At 36.5% G+C, this 17,975-nt stretch overlaps 1 protein-coding gene across 1 annotated transcript in view; it reads left to right on the top strand.

Annotated features, from left to right (window-relative positions):
- LOC118155839 (proprotein convertase subtilisin/kexin type 5-like) overlaps positions 1 to 17,975 on the top strand; it is a 197,337-nt gene that overhangs the window by 118,608 nt on the left and 60,754 nt on the right. The window contains exon 8 of the mRNA XM_035309402.1: positions 6,981 to 7,193. Coding sequence (XP_035165293.1) covers positions 6,981 to 7,193 — 213 coding nt within the window. The remainder of the gene's footprint in view (positions 1 to 6,980; positions 7,194 to 17,975) is intronic.

Raw genomic sequence — 17,975 nt, 5'->3', positions numbered from 1 at the left:
ACTTCAGTATCTTAAAGGTCATATCATATTAGCTAATAAAATACATTTTCCCTCTTTCTGTTGTGATTGTCTTTTCCTAAGTAAAGAACTTTGTTCAGAAGTGACCAAGAAGTTTAATTGTGCTGGGAACAACTTGCTTTTTTAGGAACATAATTGTCTCTTATCATAAGTAGTGACAGATTTTTGCATTGTACATGTATTTTGTATATGTTTGTTCCAGCACTACAAAATTCTTTTTTGACTTTCTAGTTTTCTAGGAAAAAAAAAAAAAAAAAAAAAAGTAAAAACAGGAATCATAATATACAAGCATGGAACCTAATTTTTAAGCATTTCCCTCAAATGGGCATCTTTATTTATGTATGCCTGTTAAGCTTATTACTCACTTTGTCATAGAGATCTTGGGCATACATTTTTAATGAATTGATGCCAAAATGTGAATTTTTCTGAAAACGTGGACACCTCAATAGAATTCATGGCCTCAGAAATTTCTTCTTTTGTTTACAGCTTTTTTCTTTTGATGCCCAAAAAGGATATTTTAATTATAAATACTCCATTTGACTATCTTGTGATGGGACTTCAGAGTTGCTGCCTGGGGCTCTCAGTTTGCCGTTATCTCTTTTGGACAGATGCCTGCTTCAGAGTGAGAGTGCTTTGCAGTCTACAGAAGAGCCATAGTTTTACAGGTGGTGTGCCAGACCATTTTTTTTCATTTTCAAATTAGAGGTTAAGTGTGCTGGTAGAAACTCAGAAGGATCTGTGATATGCTGCCTCTCTAAAGAAAAATGCTGCCAGTTAGCAGATTGGAAGCACTTTGCCCCTACACAGGGCAATGGCATCCAGCTCTCAGGGAGTGCAAAAATTGGTGGAATCTGAGGAACCTGTGAGAGGAGATGCTGTCTCTCACAGGTGCATATCTCAGAGTACTGTGTTCCTTGGTGCTTGGCCCTGTGGTGGATGTGCTTAAAATCATGCCTACACAGTACTTTTTCTAGGTCACCAGAGTATGGACCAGTGTTCTGGAACTTCAGATCTGAACATTTCCACTTTAAGAATTAGTTTTTAAGGAAGAGTTCATACCATTGTCTACTTTTTCCACTTATAGGATCAATCTCCACAACAGGAGATTTCCATAACAGGATCAATCTCACTTCCCAGTATTAGTTGTTGTTATTGGAAGCATTAAGTAACATTATTAGGTAGAACAGAGGAAATTAAATGTTTAGACTCCAGGTGTGGATAGGGTGTCCCTCCTTTACTCTTTGTTTTTTATTTACATGACTTGTTTTGTGTTCATGTGTGTGGACTTTCTAGTATACTGCTGCCAATTTACCTCTCCCTGGCTGCAGCCGCTGTACCTCTGCTTACTCCAGGTCAGTGGTTCTGTCTTCTGTATTTCCTGCTCCTTCAAATTTATTTTCCTGTTCATTGTTAATCACTTCCGTAGAGAAAGCAAAACTCACCACATAGACAGGGAGGGCTATTGGGGTAATCAGTTCCTGTCCTACATCATGGGCAGGAAAGCATCAGGATTTGAAGCTGGATTAAGGCAGCTTGACTTGTAAAGCAGAGAATGAATGGCCAGTATAAACTTTGTAAAACAGTGTGAATAAATCTTGCTCTACTGGCGCAAACTACAGCCAGTAGATGGAAACTGTTTTTACTAGATGGAAGCATGCTGGAAGCAACTTGCAAGTATGTGGTCTGCTAGTTGTCCTTAGCTTAATGTGTGAACACCTCTACCTTATAATGGTACCTGCCAGTACCAGTAAGGCATTCACTCAGTGAGATGTGTTTTATAGGTATATACACACACATACACAAATGCACGCACTTGGAGCGTTGAATGTTCTTTTAATAGTGTTAGGAAATTCTGCAGATGTCATTATGAAAATGTTCATACTGGCTCTGGTTCTTGGCAGACTAACTCTTCCATGCTGTTGAACTGGAAAAAAAAAAAAAAAAAAAAAAAGAGAGAGAGAAAGCATTCGTATCATACAACCCCCTAGCAACTTGCTGACCAAGGAAAACAAGGTATTAGCAGAAAAAAGCGAATGTCCCAAGATTCTTGTGCCATGCTTTTACAGGTGCAGTTTCTGACATGGGGCCTTTTTGTCAATGACCTGAGTCCATTTCATTCAAGGTCAGCTGTGTGTGGAGAACACTAACTTTGCCCAGGAAATGTGCTAGAAAATTGGACTGAGACAACAGGTCAGTAGCAAGTCTTAGCTGTCAGTGAAAAACTTTTTTTTTCATTTCAAAATGGAGCATGTGATTTTCATTTAACTATGTGACATTTTATGCAATTTAAGAAAGCCGATTAAAAAATAATGGTCTGGTTCACTAAGATGCAAAAATACAATTATGGACACCTTGCAGAGTTTGTGAGAGGGAGTCAGCAGGTAACACTGCAAATTGCAGAGCAGACACAATGATGAACCTACAGCATGAGGCAGTGCATTTTACAAATCATGGGACAAGCATTGAGCGTACTTTGCTGTGCACCCATTCCACCCTGACCCATGCCTCTGCTGTAATTCAGTAACTCTTTTAGTTTTGTCCAAGTTGTACCCATATGGTTTGTAAATGCACCTTTGCTTTTCAGTAATAAATGACACATTACTTCTTTGGCAGCTCAAGGCTTGACTTTTCATCTTGACACCCTTGGGCATCTGGCAGATGACAGATGATAGATTTAGACAAACAGTAAAAGCTACAGAGTGCCTTGCATGTGTGTTTATCTTAGCTTTGTAACACAGTCCAAATGTTATTTAACTTCATGTATTGAAAGGAGACCAATTGGGAAAGGCATTCGCATACAGTAGGACAGCTGATGTTGTTGCTCTAATTACTTGTTTAGTATAGTTGCTAGCAAGTTTATAATTTCCTGAGCATGACTGGGTCTATTGAAATAAAGTAGGGTGTTTGGAAACAGGGAGGAGGAAACCAAATAGTAGTTTGACAATAGGCAGTAAATGCAAACCAAAACTTATTTACTTGACATATTATTTTGTTCAGGTCAAATTTTTAATGCACACATAAAGTACAGGTTTGTTTTGTTTGTTTGTTTGTTTGTTTTTAAGGTTACCATTTTCTTTGCCAAATAGCTTTTAAGAATGAGATTTTTAGCATGTTTTGTAGACTGAAGGTAATGCTATTTTCTGAGAAATGCCGAGTTTTTAAATATGCTATATTGCAGTGTATTAGGGAATGGGAGTCCTTTCTTTGTATGTATTAGAATATATTCCTTACCATTAGTCAGTGCACCTGGTTCTTACTTTGTGGTGCAATGACGGATGTTGATACTTAATAAATTTGCAGGAGGCATTAGTTTTTTAAGAAATATTTGATATCAGTTGTTTACAAAAAAATGAGCATGTAAAGGTAAACCTGGGTGCAAATGGCTGTCATTTTTAAAGCCCAATGATAACTATTAAAATGTAAATGTGTGTTTATTATTTTTAAATACTGCATTGCAGAATTTTTAATATATGTGGACATGTTTTCCGTAGGACTAAATTTTATGCCCAAAAATGTATTCATGTATCTTTTTCTGCAGATCATTTTTCATGATTAGAAAAGCAGCATAAGTATGCATCTAAAGAAGTATAGACACATTCTCTCTGCAGAGAAACTAATAATTCAAGGATTATGTCTGCAAAACTTACAAAAAGTACAGTCCTGTGAAATGGTTTTTATTGTATGAGTGGGACAAATCATGTTATACTGCTGCTTGCAGACTTTTCAGCCAGTAACAACTGATGATGGGAAAAAAAAAAAAAAAAAAAAAAAAGGGAGAGAGAGGTGGACTGTTAATTATAGTTGCTTTTATTTTTTTTAAATCTTCTATGCGTATGTTTTTCAGATTTTTTTTAATATAAAAAAAATGTGGGACATAGACTTTTAGACAAAATAGTAAAATATTTACTTTCCATTTTTCTGCTCCTTGGATCTTTGGTTACACTATCCTGAACTCTCATTTTTTCTTTTCAGGTTGTATTGGTGTATTACTCTGAATTTCCAATTGGGTATCAATTTAGCCAAAAATACTAATTCTTTGCTGTACATATTACTTTGTTTTCAGGAAACACATACAAAAAAGATGAATCTAAAATTCTTCAGGAACATGTCTGAAAATTCATCAAAAGGTTTTGATGAAGTATTTTGGCTAGTTGTGGAGATAGAAGTTCATCTGTGTGATATACTTTACAGTGTCATTTCTACCTACCTATCCATGTATTATATTGTTGACATACATGTATGTAGGAGAGATAATTAGTTTTGTAAGAGCAGTGTAGCACTAGACAGAAATCTGTAATTACCCTGAAGCAGATGTTAGGATTTACAGATAAGCCAAAAATGACCATTTAGGAGACAGAAAAAGAAAGCAAATAATAACGTACTTCTGGAAAGCATTATATAATAGCAAGAGATGATGGGATCAAACTGAAACAAAAAAGTCAAAGCAGGAACAGAGTAAAAAGTAGAGAAGCATCAAATCTTTAGCATAAACCTCCATCCCATTACCTTCAGACATGCAGAGGGTCCTAATTTCTGGCTTCCTGACATGCTGGGATAATAAATCAGTGAATACGCATGAAATAATCTTTCAATTTATCCTTTGTCACATCCATCTTATCAAGTGTTTTCAATGGAGTATGAAGTAAAGATAAGCAAGGAGAGATGACCATAACATGGAATGAAAGAGAAATGGTTTGCAAACCTGTTCCAGTCCCATGAAGTTGCAAAGCACATCCCACTGACTTTGGGCAGCGCTGAATCAGACACTGTTGGCTGAGAGGAGCTGAGCAAGAACCCCAGAACAAAACCAAAAGGGGTTTTGACTTGACAAGAGTTCGTAATGTGCTGAAGGAGAGCTGTAGGACAGGGGTAGAACACTTCAGAAAACATGTCTTTAAAACAAAAATAAATGTTGCTATTTTTCATCTTTTTTATCTGCATGGTAGCTAAGATCAACTAAAGGAAGAGAAAGAAGCTGAAACAGTTGTACTCCTCAGCTGGTCAGACTAATCTTGTCTGGAGAATGTGGATTTCATAATACATTTAACTTGGCACACTGAAATTTTTTTCTTCACTTGAGATGTTTTTTTTTTAATGAGAAGTTGCATGTCAGGGACATAACCTTAGGTAAACATTAGCGAGGAGAATTTTATATTTAACTTTTATTGCTGGGGAAAAGAGTCTCTTCAGGTACTATGCTTTTATTAGACTCACAAAATGAAATTCATCAATGTTTGAGAACTCAAGCCTGGATTGTGAGCTGTGAGGGTTTTTTTCTTACATTGATTTAGATTCTCGGCATAAAATGCCAAAATTAAATCTCTCTGTACATCTGGATTAAATGAATCTTTGAATTGCTAATTGTTTAAGGTTGACCTAGTAGATGTCCAACAGCTGTCTTTATTTTATTTGTGGTACACAACTGCACTCTGTTTAGAAACACAAACACTCCCCACATGGCCAAGCAATTAATTCATGCACAAAAAAGTAATGTTGCATACCATATAACACTAATTTATCACACACGGGGAGAGCAGGAGAGGGAGCTACCTCTTACAGAACCCAGGTAGACATTACATGATGACTTGCAGACTAATGAGGTATCAATGAGACTGTTAATTTAATTGTAACTTAGAGGGATGTTTCATTGCTTTGAGAGAATGTCATATAAGAAAATGTGATACAATTTAGCTTAATCAAAGACAAGTTTAAACCTTTGGTAAACATTCCTATACAAACAGTATATATTATCTGCTAATAATTAATGCAGATCAGAAAGATGCAAGAATTTGAATTTGATTCAGCAGTATGAGTTTACCTAGAGAACTAGTGGATGACCCATCCCTGGAGGTGTTCAAGACCAAGCTGGACAAGGGTGTCAACCTATTCTAGAGGGTGGCCTCCCTGCCCATGGCAGAGGGGTTGGAACAAGATGATCTTTAAGGCCCCTTCTAACCTAAGCCATTCTATGATTCAATAATTCTGTGATTCCATGATTCTATCATTCTATGAAAAGTGCAAATATAACTCAGGAAAAGCACAATTCCCATGACCATATATCAGCAGTTCTCAGCCCCCATGTATCAGCAACAGAGATTACTGACCTTTTTCACTTTTCACATCAATGCAAGTGTACTAGCACCACCAAAAAATATGTTTTTATTTATTTAAACACTACATTCTTTTGGCATATTAAGAAAATGTCAAAAGGTTACCTAATTCTAAGTTCTTATTTCAATTACAAATATGCCTAAGCAATTTGTCCAGCAATTCATATGTCTTGCTGAACTAATGCATTAGTGCGTAATCGTATAGATTTATAAGTATCTTCTTCTTGTCCATTTTTGTTCATATATTGTGTTGTGTACTTAGTATTTATAATGAACTAGATGACCTGAGGTCCTTTCCACCTCAGATGTTCTGTGATTCTGTGATTTATAGTGAAACCTATATAACTTCACCTTCTGTGAAACCATGACACCATGACTCACAGTATATAATGCTACCCAAACTATACTTAGTGTCACCAGGCAATTCAGGAATAAACAGCTGGCAGAACCCTAATAAACTAAAGGTACCATGCATTACAAAAGATTTTATTTTCAAGTATAATACTTATTCTCCTCTTTCAACTCAGTATGATGTTTTAATGCCTGGTCTGTCTTTAGCACCTCTTTCTTAGTAAGGCTGGACAGTACAGATGCTGAGCAGCAGACCCTGTATAAAAGTCATTTCTAAAGTTGTGTTCATCACACTCATTTTCTGATTTTTTTTGGGGGGAGATGTCTCATTCTGAACTCTGCTAAATCCTGCTTTTATTTCAGATTCTTCTCAGTGAGATAGCTTGTTTTCTTGTTTTTCTCTCATCAGATGTCTCTTAGGGACATATACTTGTTTATTATGCAGGTGGTGACAGGAAAAAAAGAGGTATGAATCAAATCTTTTGTGCTCTTTCCAAACAGGGACGAAGAGGATTAGGTTCAGTTTTTGTCTGGGCATCTGGAAATGGTGGAAGGAGTCGAGATCACTGCTCCTGTGATGGCTACACCAATAGCATCTACACCATCTCCATAAGCAGCACAGCTGAAAGTGGGAAGAAGCCATGGTACCTAGAAGAATGTGCATCCACGCTAGCTACAACATACAGCAGTGGAGAATCCTACGACAGGAAAATAGTATGTCTTTTGGTTTGGGGTTTGTGGTCTCCCTAGTGACTTTGTGGGGATGGGAAGAGACAGATGATTTATTCTATATAATGGGTTGCTTTTGGAAACAAGCATATGAGCACAAGCTGATTTTGCCCCAGTTTTTTACCTGATTGATGGCACCACGCTGATTCCAGTTTCAAATCTGGTCATTTGAAGCCAACGTGGGTATCCTTGCATTGTGCAGCCTGATGCAGTGCGGGTATATCTGGTTCATAGTAGATTTTTCCACTCACTAGTTGCTGCCAGCTCTGAGTGATGCTTTCAGAGATCCTGTTGCCATTGCCACCAAAACAATTTGTTTCATTACCAGTATCCTGCCTAACATCAGCAGGCCTAAGATCATGTCCTCTTTTCTTTGGTTTTTAATCTAGTTAGCATAGTTTTCATATTTTACATAGATGGTATTAGCAGTTTTCCTACATGCCTCTATTTTTTCAGATTTGTTTGAATCCAGTATCATTCCTCTTTTACATTCATTGGCACTCATTTATTAGAATCATAGAGTCATGAAGTATCCCAAGTTGGAAGGAACCCACAAACATTATCAAGTCAAGCTCCTGGACTCAACACAGAACTGAACAAAAAGCAAACCATATGTGTGAGAGCATTGTCCAAACACTTCTTGAACTCTGGTGGTCTCAGTGCTGTGAACCACTGTCCCAGCTCCATGCCATTCCCTCGGGTCCTGTCGCTGTCCCCAGAGAGCAGAGCTCAGCGCCTGCCCCTCCGCTCCCCTCGTGAGGGAGCTGCAGGCCGCCATGAGGCCTCCCCTCAGCCTGCTCTGTGTGGGCTGAGCAAACCAAGGGACCTCAGCTGCTCCTCAGATACCTCTTTCCCTATAGACTCTTCATCGTCTTTGTAGCCCTCCTTTGGACACTCTCTAATAGTTTTATGTCCTTCATATATCATGGCACCCAAAACTGCACACAAATTGTTCATATTACTGCCAGTTCCTAATTTCTGGTATATTGTAAGCAAGATTAAGCTCAGTGCGCTTCTTTCCTGCATTGCTCCTCATCTCATTCCTAAACAGGCTGTGCATCCATTTTCAATTATGTTCTCATCTTGGCTGGAAACTCACCAATTGTTTTAATTCTGTTTGATAAAGTATTGATACCATTAGTATTTTTACACTATGGTATATTTGCTTTTTAAAATTGAGTGCATTAGATATACTTTTCAGTATTCAATATAACCCGCCTTTCAGCCTTTTAAACTCTTGTGTTACCGTTAGTCTGGTTTGTTAATACTGTCTGCTTTTTTGAATTGAGTACTCTCAATGTACTTTTCAATATTCAATTACACTACTTAATCTAGCTTTTTAAACATTTCTATTGCTATTAATTAGGTTTGTTAATAGTCTTCTTCCCAGCGTATTTATTCTAGTGTATAACATGTATCTTAATTTCTTCCTGATAATTGAAGGTGGTTTTTTTTTGGTTGGTTGGTTGGTTGGTTGGTTTTGTTTGCTTGTTTGTTTCCCGAGATGTTGTCTTCCTAAGCACCAGTCTAACATTACCTTCTTTTGGTCCTTAGCAGAATCTTCTCTTGGTGCAGGTAAAGAGTTAAAAATTCTTGCAGCCATTTTTTGCAGTAGTGTCTGCCTTGTCTTTCAGGATTATGGGATGCTGACCATCCCTTCTTGGATTCTTCCTTATTATCAGATGATCTAATTTTGTTTTAAACTTGTTCAGTGGTGCTGCTTCATTCCAGTAGTTTTCCTGTTCTTTACTTACTTCTCTCCACAGAAACCTTATCTCTGTTCCTGGCATGTTTCTTGTTCTCCCTGATAAATAATAACAAAGGATGGAATTACTTTGTTTCCTATCAGTCCTCACTTCTGTAATTAAACTCCTCCTGCTATCCTTTAAGAGACCATCACTAACTTATGTACGTTTAAGTTATACTTATACTGAGGTCAGAGACCTTGTGATTCTCCACTCTGACCTGTTGCATAGCCAAATGTATAGGACTTCCCTAAATCCAGTAGCTATGGTCAACTTGGCAATAATCTTTACAAATACACACAGTCTTCCCTTCAAAGTTTCTAATGACAAAAAAAATCCAATCAAGTCTAGTGGCAAGTGGTTTTAATAATGCATTGTTATTAAAAAAAAAAATCCTTTTTGATGTCTGAGCTCTTCTCACTTCAATTTCTCGACATTACATTGTGTCACAGATATTATTGTTAGCATGAAGAAATTCTTCTCAGAAAGAGCAGTCAGGCATTGGAACAGGTTGGCCTGGAAGGTGGTGGAGTCTGAAGTGGTACTCAGGGACAAAGTTTAATGGGCGATATTCGGGGGAGAAGAGGGGGGGGGGGGGCCGGGTGGGTGGACCAGGTGATCTTGGAGGTATTTTCCAACCTTGCTGATTCTATGGTTCTATGATTCTGTGATTCCATGAAGACCGCTCTAGTAGTCTAATATCTTTCTTTTAAGCCATGTAGCATGGTTAGGTAATCCATTTTGATAAATGATTTTAAGCTTCTTGCATCATTCTGCTTAAGGCATGTTTTCTTAAGAACCCTCTCTCAGCTTTGAGCACCCAGACTGTACACACCACTCAGATGGTAATGGTATGAGTGCCAGATGGACCAGGAAATGTGCATCTGTGACTGCCAGTTCATTTCACCTCTCTTTATACAGTAAGCCTCACTGAGACCTGTTAGCCTCACTGTCACGTTACGTGTTCATCTATTAGTGTTTTCATGTAAAAGCTTTAGGCCATATTAAGGTTAAGAACCAAATCTTAGAAGGCCAGATTAGAAACAAACCTCATGTCTGATATGTGCTTTAAAGCATATATATAATTTCTCTCATAACAATATATATAATTTCTTATATATGCTTGTATTTTGAGACTTTGTAATTATTTCACGTAAAATATATGTATTATGTATCATCTCTTAAATTTGTCTTTTTTTTAAAAAAATGTGCAGTATCACTGTATTTGTCTTTCAGAAATATAACTATACTACTTTCAACCAAAGTGCTGACCAGAAAAAAAAATACTGTAGCAACTTGGCAAGCTCTTTTTTCCAGCAGCCTATGTTATTCACCATTGAATATGCTGCTATTTAATCAATTAACAGTTAGTTTAAATCCTGTATCAGTTGTTTTACACCAGTTGAAAGCTTGGCAAAAAAGATGGAATTATTAGGGCAATACTGCTGGCCCTTTCAAAATATTGACACAGTGCTGGTTTTCCTTCAATATCCTGGAATACCTCCAGAGTTCAAAGACTCGATAAAATCAACAATACAGTCTAACATGTTCATTTTCAAGCTCCTTTAAACATCTTTAGTGCTTCCAAATTTTCAGATTTAAACTTATTTAAAATAGCTATAAATAGGAAGATGATTTATCATTCTTGTATGCTCTGAAAATTTCATTTATTTTTTTTTTTCCAAAATGAGAACATTCAGTGAAATAGTCATTTACTATAAATTGCTATTAACTATCCTATTATTTCTATACAACTAAACGATATCAGTTTTGGGGTTCTTTTGGTTCTGATCATTTTTTTAAAAAAAATCTTAATTCTGTTCTTGTTCTAAGCTCTTCACCAGCATTCTTCACTTGTTGTCCTTTGACTTTCCTTACCACCTTCATGCACCTTCTATTTTTTATTCATTGCTACCCACTTTGTCTTTTATTCACTTCTACTTATTTTTTATTACTTCTTGTACCTGTCAATACTTGTTTTGTTGACCAATATATCATTGCTCTTTTTTTTTTTTTTAATCTAGCAAAACGTCTTTGTGTTTCTCAGTCTCCATATGTAGTTTTCTGCTTAACTGATTTAATGTTTGTGCATTCCTTGATTTTTGAATAGCCATAGTTTTCTTGATATTTGTCTTTCACTCTTTTCAATTAGCATGGACTTTCTGATTTTGTAGAATTACTATTCCAATAAAAGAACATTGCTTATTTCTGACATCTCTCACTTTTGATTTATGCTAGAATCAAAAGCAAGAATTAAGACAGATAATTTTTAGTTGACTGAAGTAATACAGTTCAGATTTAGAATTTGTGACACTATGCTTATACTTGCAGTTTTGTATTTTATCATAAGGTTTTTTAAAAAGGCATATTTTACAAATGAGAGATTCATTTTATATAAAATGAACATATATTATCCCAGAATAAAGGAAATAATTAAGAGATTTTACATTAATTTTATTGAAAAGATTTAAAGATAGGCTTCTTCAAAAATATCCTTAATTTGGAGTCTCCGTTTGAGATATAAGACAAGTTATCAAGAGATAAGCAAAAACAACCTTAAATTGAATTCCATCAGTTCTGTAGATACTGATTGCTTTTACTAATCAGATCCTTCATTCTTCTGGAACCAATCCAGTTGCATATGCCAGTTTTAGACTATTCCTACAAACTGCATCAGTGGGCACACTGAATGATAAAAGTATAAGCATACTGAGCAGCTGTAAGAATTAACACATCTGTTGATCCTTTGTTTACTGGAACATAATTTGCATCCCAACTACTGTTATGCAAAGCTACTTCAGTAGCATGTGCCATAATATTCACTGATCTCACATGCTTGAATATCAGACCTTAAATATTCCATCCAAGACTCTTTTCCCTGTACTGTGTTATCAACCAGCTTCTGAAACTCACAGCATTTCTGAGAGCATTTTGCTGCTGGTACTTGGCATTCAAAGCCAGACAAGCCTGTTCTACCTCCTGACATTTTCAATGGCAAAGCAGAACAGTGTGGAGTAGATGCAGTAAATAGCTTTCTGTTTGTGTTGTGTATAAAGCAGTTACCCCCATAAGGATAATAACTGTGTACTTCTACCATGCTAGACCCCTGGAGGAAAAGACATAAAAGTGTGGAGTCAGCTCTTCAAACTAAGAGTACTGAGCAATTTTTTCCAACACATACACTCATGGACATTGCTCTCACCTTTGTGGCTCTCTTGCTCATAGACTGAACAATCATTCTGAGAAGGATATTATAGCATCTCCGTTCTCTTCTCCAACTTGTTAAAATCCAGTACTACAAAAGACGTATTAAACCCCATGTACCTTTGAAAGATGTCTTGGTGAAACATGAACTAAACAGAAGACAGAACTGAAAAATATGTGAACAAAATTTTTCAACTGTTATAAAATGCTAAAAGACTGTAGAATAAAAAAGATATGTGTTCATTTTCACTGTTGAATCACACATCACATTGCACATTTTTGTTTAGACTGCTGAGGGCCACAGAGATGATCAAGGGGCTGGAGTACCTCTCCTATGTGTACAAACTGACACAGGTTGTTTAGCCTGGAGAAGAGAAGGCTCCAGGGAGATGTTATAGAGCCTTTCCTGTCCCTAAATGAGGCCTACAGGAAAAGTGGGGAGGGACTCTTTGTCAGGGAGTGTTGTGATAGGACAAAGGGTAGTGGCTTTAAAGTAAAAGAAGGTAGGTTTAGATTAGATATATGGAGGAAATTCTTTACTCTGAGGGTGGTTAGGCAATGGCATAAGTTGCTCAGAAAAGCTGTGGATGCCCCTTTGCTAGAGGTGTTCAAGGCCAGCCTGGATGGGGCCCTGGGCATGGGGCCTTGATCTAGGGGGAGGTGCCCCTGCCAATGGCAGGGGAGTTGGAATTAGATGATCTGTAATGTCCCTTTCAACCCCTAACCACTCTATAATTCCATGATTCTACAAAACGCTAGAAGAATATAATTGAAAAATAGAATCAAAGAATAGAAATATAACTGCTAAATATCAATTCTTCAAATTTTCTTATACATATATACTTATATGCAATATACAAATCAGCCCTTAAGAGCTCACCTTCTTGCCATTACACAAAAAGAATAACAAATTTGATCAATACGTTTGGCTGGTTTGTGAGAGTGAGACCACTATATCCAAAACAGGAATAAAGTTATACAACTGCAGTAAATTGAGAAGAAGTCACCAGACATGAGATTTACTATCAATATTAAAATAACTAACTTTTTATTTATTGTGGTGTAACTCAGAACAAATTCAGATATTGTAAGGTACTGCATGGTTGTAGAACAGAGATATGAATTCCCAGATAAGGGACAATGCATGGCTACAACGTTATAGCGTCAGATTACGCTGTTCCTTCATATTTTCCATTTATCCTCCAGTTTAATAGATTAAGAATGTGTTATAAGGTAGATAAGTGAACTATAACCAAATATTAATAACTCATTTTCTGATCTAGAAGGAGACACATAAAATGTCTTATAAAAAACTTCAGTTCCAATATAGATTAATAGAAGCACCCATACTTTTACAACTACCCAAAACTTTTTTTTCTTCTTTTCAATACTATATGTTTTTATAATTGCTTGCTACAAATACAGGATGTAACATAATTTTAGAAGGTTTTCTATTTTGGATTTTTTGTTTTTAAATCTTGTGCAGACATGGCTTAGTAAACAAGAATTTAATTTTACCTACACAAATCTGTATCCCAGGTGGAGCTTTTTTGGTGACTTTTGAACTAAAGTAAATGGCAGCAAATTCTGGTCTGAAATAATTTGAGCTAATAGTTACAGTTAAATACACACTGATGTTACATCTTGAATGAGTTCCTTGTTGCTCAGGGAAGGTTCTCAAAATGTACTTGACTTTATGCTGCACCAAATTTGGTATTGCAGTAAACGTTAGCCCATTAAGGACCAAATTTCCAAACTTTGGATGCATTCCTAAGGAATACATATAAAGTTAGGTATATGTCTTCTACACAGAGTCTTAGAGAAAAGAGCTAGAATTACTTTTAGGTGTTTTCAGGAGCAACTGCAAAGTACGGGCATACACAAAGGTATAGAGATTCATACTCTGGGACAAAGTCAAATTAACACTAAGTAAATACCATGAGAATGTACTTCTTCATAGGTTCTCTCTCATAAAAGAGTGAACACAGCACTGTTGGCTAATGATATACAGTTGTAAAGGTATTTTTCCTATTCTCTGATACTTTGAGTGCTATAGGATAACACTGGAATGTTAAACAGAGCTTCCCAGCTCTGGACCATGCAGCTAGGACAGGTTAAGTACCACATATAACTATGGTTACTTAGATGGGCCTTTAATTTATATAATAGGTTGTGCAAATTAACCATATTTCATGTGAATTCTTTTTTTAAATAACTTCTTAAATCACTGATAAATTTGCATATGAAAGTCCCTCACAGATATAATTTAGAAACCTGTTACATGATTTACTTTGTAAAAATTTACCCTGTAAAAATTATTTAAAATTACTTACCTTGTAAAAAATACCTCTACTTACTATTTCCTACTTCTGTTTCCTAAAAAATGCCATGTTGTCTCCTGATTTTCTTTCTCTTTGAAGGCATGCTTCTGGGAATGGTTTTGGGGGAATGGTCTTAAACTAAAAGATGATAGATTTAGATTAGACATTAGGACCCTCACTGTAAGGGTAGTAAGGCACTGGAACAGTTGCCCAGAGAAGTTGTGAATGAAGCTGAATTCCTGGAGGTGTTTAAGGCCAGGCTGGGTGGAGCCCTGGGCAACCTGATCTAGTGGGTGGCATCCCTGCCTATGGCTGGGTTAGAACTAGATGATCTTTAAGGTCCCTTCCAACCCAAGCCATTTTATGATATGATTCTGTCTTGATGACCAGCTTTTGTGTTAAGCAGAACTTGAAATAAAAACAAGCAAAAAACTCCTGTCAATTCTTAAAACACAAACAAAAAAAAAAAAAAACAAATAAAAAAACACCTGCTCTTGTTCTCAAACTCTCATTCAGAGTATCAAAATACAACAAGGTACCTTCTATTTCAGGTAGATACAGATACACAAAGGATGTGAGAAGGAACAGAAGAATTTTGTTAAACCCTTGTCAATCCTGGGGACATAGGTTCATAGAAACAAACATATCTGGAGGAATTGTAGCAGAAAGTAAAAAAAATGGTCCAATCATTTCAGACAACTCTTGTCATGAAATATGAAATGGCAAGAAATAGAGAGTTGGGAAGAATGAGCACTTTCTCTGCTGAGGAAAATCCCATTTTTGACCGGAGGCATTAACCTCCCAATTGGTGAAACTATGGGAAGATTGATGATGCAGTCTTAAATGACTGCACAGAAATGACATCTCCTTGACTCTTCAGGGCAAGTTGCATATATATATAACTATTACCATGTGTCTAGAGTTTTTTTCTTTAACAAATCTGTGCCTTTACTGAAATGTATTGGATTTATATGTATGGCAGGTAATATGGTACATTGTGGTGGCTTGAATTTTTATCTGCCTTTCACTAATGTTTATCCTAGCTTACTAATTTCATGTTGGTTATCCTAGGCCATTACTAGATTCGTTGTCATTTTCTTCCGTGAAATCTAGTTGATTTAGATGAGTTAGAAGTCTCTTATACATCAAGACCTTAGAAATACTATGTGGACTTATCTTGGGTAGTCTCATCAGCATTTTCATAGATCAGCAGTTGTTTCAAAGATAATTGAAGCATACAAATATGCTGTACTCAATGACAGAAAGGAAATATTTCTTCTCCTCCCCACGCTATTGAAGAGAATGACAGCTAATATACATTAATGACAGCTACTTGGTGATGTCAAATACCATATCCTTCTATTGTGATTAGTGATGTTGCCCTCATGTGGTTCAGGAATTTGGAACACCATTTTTCTTCTTGAAAATTGCTCATCTGTTGGTGGTTCTGTACTCTTTTTTATCTCATGGTAGACACAATACTTCCCTGACAGTGAACCCATAGTGCTGAAAAACATGCCTTAGGTTTTGGAGGTAATATACCCCAAAACATCTCAGTTCCTGTCAGTAACTTCACTTTGAAATAGCTCAAATGGGATTTCCACTTAGGAAGCATTCTTTACACATTTTCTGCTGAAATATTTGCTCAGTGAAAGAGAGAGATAAGGGCTGTAGTTCAAACTGCTGCCACAACATCCGCTTAGAACATGAGAGACAACATTGCTGAATAAAGAGGTGTCATGGTTTTATTGTGCTTGATATCTAGCTACAGAACAATAAAAAGCTCTGGAAACTCATTATTTCAGAGGATCAGAAATGAAGATAGCACAGTGCAATATGGTTATCAATGTATTGAGAGGCTCTCTCTTAAGGTAAAGCAGCTGTGATGGCACTTCTCCCTACCTGACCTCCGTTAGGCATTGTTGTCCTTCAGTCCTCTGAGGAATATGCCTACTCTGACTTGTGGCATGGAAAAAAGTACAAGGCCCCTGCGAAAAAAGCTTGCAGAAGAGACAAGCATGAGTTAGTCACTTTTTTTTCCTGCCCTACTTCCTGGCCACACTTTCACTCCCAGACACTGCATTGAGAGCTGTTTTTCTAAGAGGATACCTGAAGCTTGTATGTCACCCTGCAGTCACTGGTCCTTGTGGTCTTTGGCTCATCTCGGCTGCAAAATCACAACTTGTATTCGCACATGTAGGCAATATGGTGTTAGGCCTGTTCCTGCTGCAATTTCATCTCTTAATATTGTCAGGGCATTTATGGAATTTGCATTCATACAGGTTTTTGAGTGCAATTAATTTTCGTTGTTTAAGTTAATGCACAGTCAATAGGAAGGAAGGCAAGAGATAAAGAAATGATAAGAACATTCTATTTTGGGGGTTCAGCTTTTAGCTGATAATAGAAAAAAAGAAATTATTTAAAAAGAATGGGTGTGCATTTATGAAAGATATTAATAGGGCAAAAGAGGTTCTTTCTAGATTTCATTATTCTTGAATCTGGCCTTTGGTAAGTATATGACATTATAAATTATTGAATCATTCTTTTTACATTTCTAGAACCTTCCATTTTGTTTCACTTGCTCACTACTTGCTTTTAGCAATGATCCCTAGGTTCTGCTAGCTTCCTTGTTGCTGTAAGTTTTGTGTTAACTTGTATATGTTTACACTTCATGAAAACTTTCAGCAGTCTTATATGTATTGTGTAATATATATACCACTGATTATTTCTAATGCAAATATGTGAAAGCTATACCTTCTACATGTAATTGCTTTATTGTGCCCAGATGGAACATGGCTGTTTTTTTCCTGATGTATCTTCCAGTGTCAAAACTAGACGGGCATTTTTACGTGCCGTGTACTTCTTTGTGATATTTTGATCCTCTGATTCTCTACTTCACCCATCTTTGGGAACATCCATGTTACAAATGAAGTATGATGCTAGGGAATTAAATGAAATGGAGACACAATATTTCTGTATACTTGGGTAAGAAGCTGTGTGAGCAACTTCTTCTTTGCCCCTCAGGCAGATATTTGTGACTGAACCTCAAGGATCAACTGAATTGCTGAGAATAAGTTTTGGCCTCACAGGTCATTGGCTTTGCTGCCTTAATGGAAGTTTCTGTGCTGTGGACTGCTGTCCACTAGCAAACAGTTTCAATTCCACATGGATTCTGCTTGATCTTTTGTTACGTAGTAGTGTTTTCTTATTTCTACTGACTTACTTTTCCTAGGAACTATTTCTTCAGAAAGAAGAGAGTAGATCAGAATCACTTTAGAAAAATATTGCTTGAAAGAAGTAGCTTTAGAATAAACACATTTTTATGTGTGATTTATTATCTTACAGAAAATACCTGTCTACAATTTATTACAAGATGGAAACATCCCGACACTAAGTAGGCGACTCTGTCTCTTTGATCAGTATTACACATTGTAGCTTAATACATCCACTGAGATTACATACACAAGTATGTAGCAGCACATAATTGAGCAGTATAT

This window comes from Oxyura jamaicensis, chromosome Z, assembly GCF_011077185.1.
Source record: "Oxyura jamaicensis isolate SHBP4307 breed ruddy duck chromosome Z, BPBGC_Ojam_1.0, whole genome shotgun sequence".
Taxonomy (NCBI): Eukaryota; Metazoa; Chordata; class Aves; order Anseriformes; family Anatidae; genus Oxyura; species Oxyura jamaicensis.
This window is presented reverse-complemented; position numbering and strand designations above follow the sequence as displayed.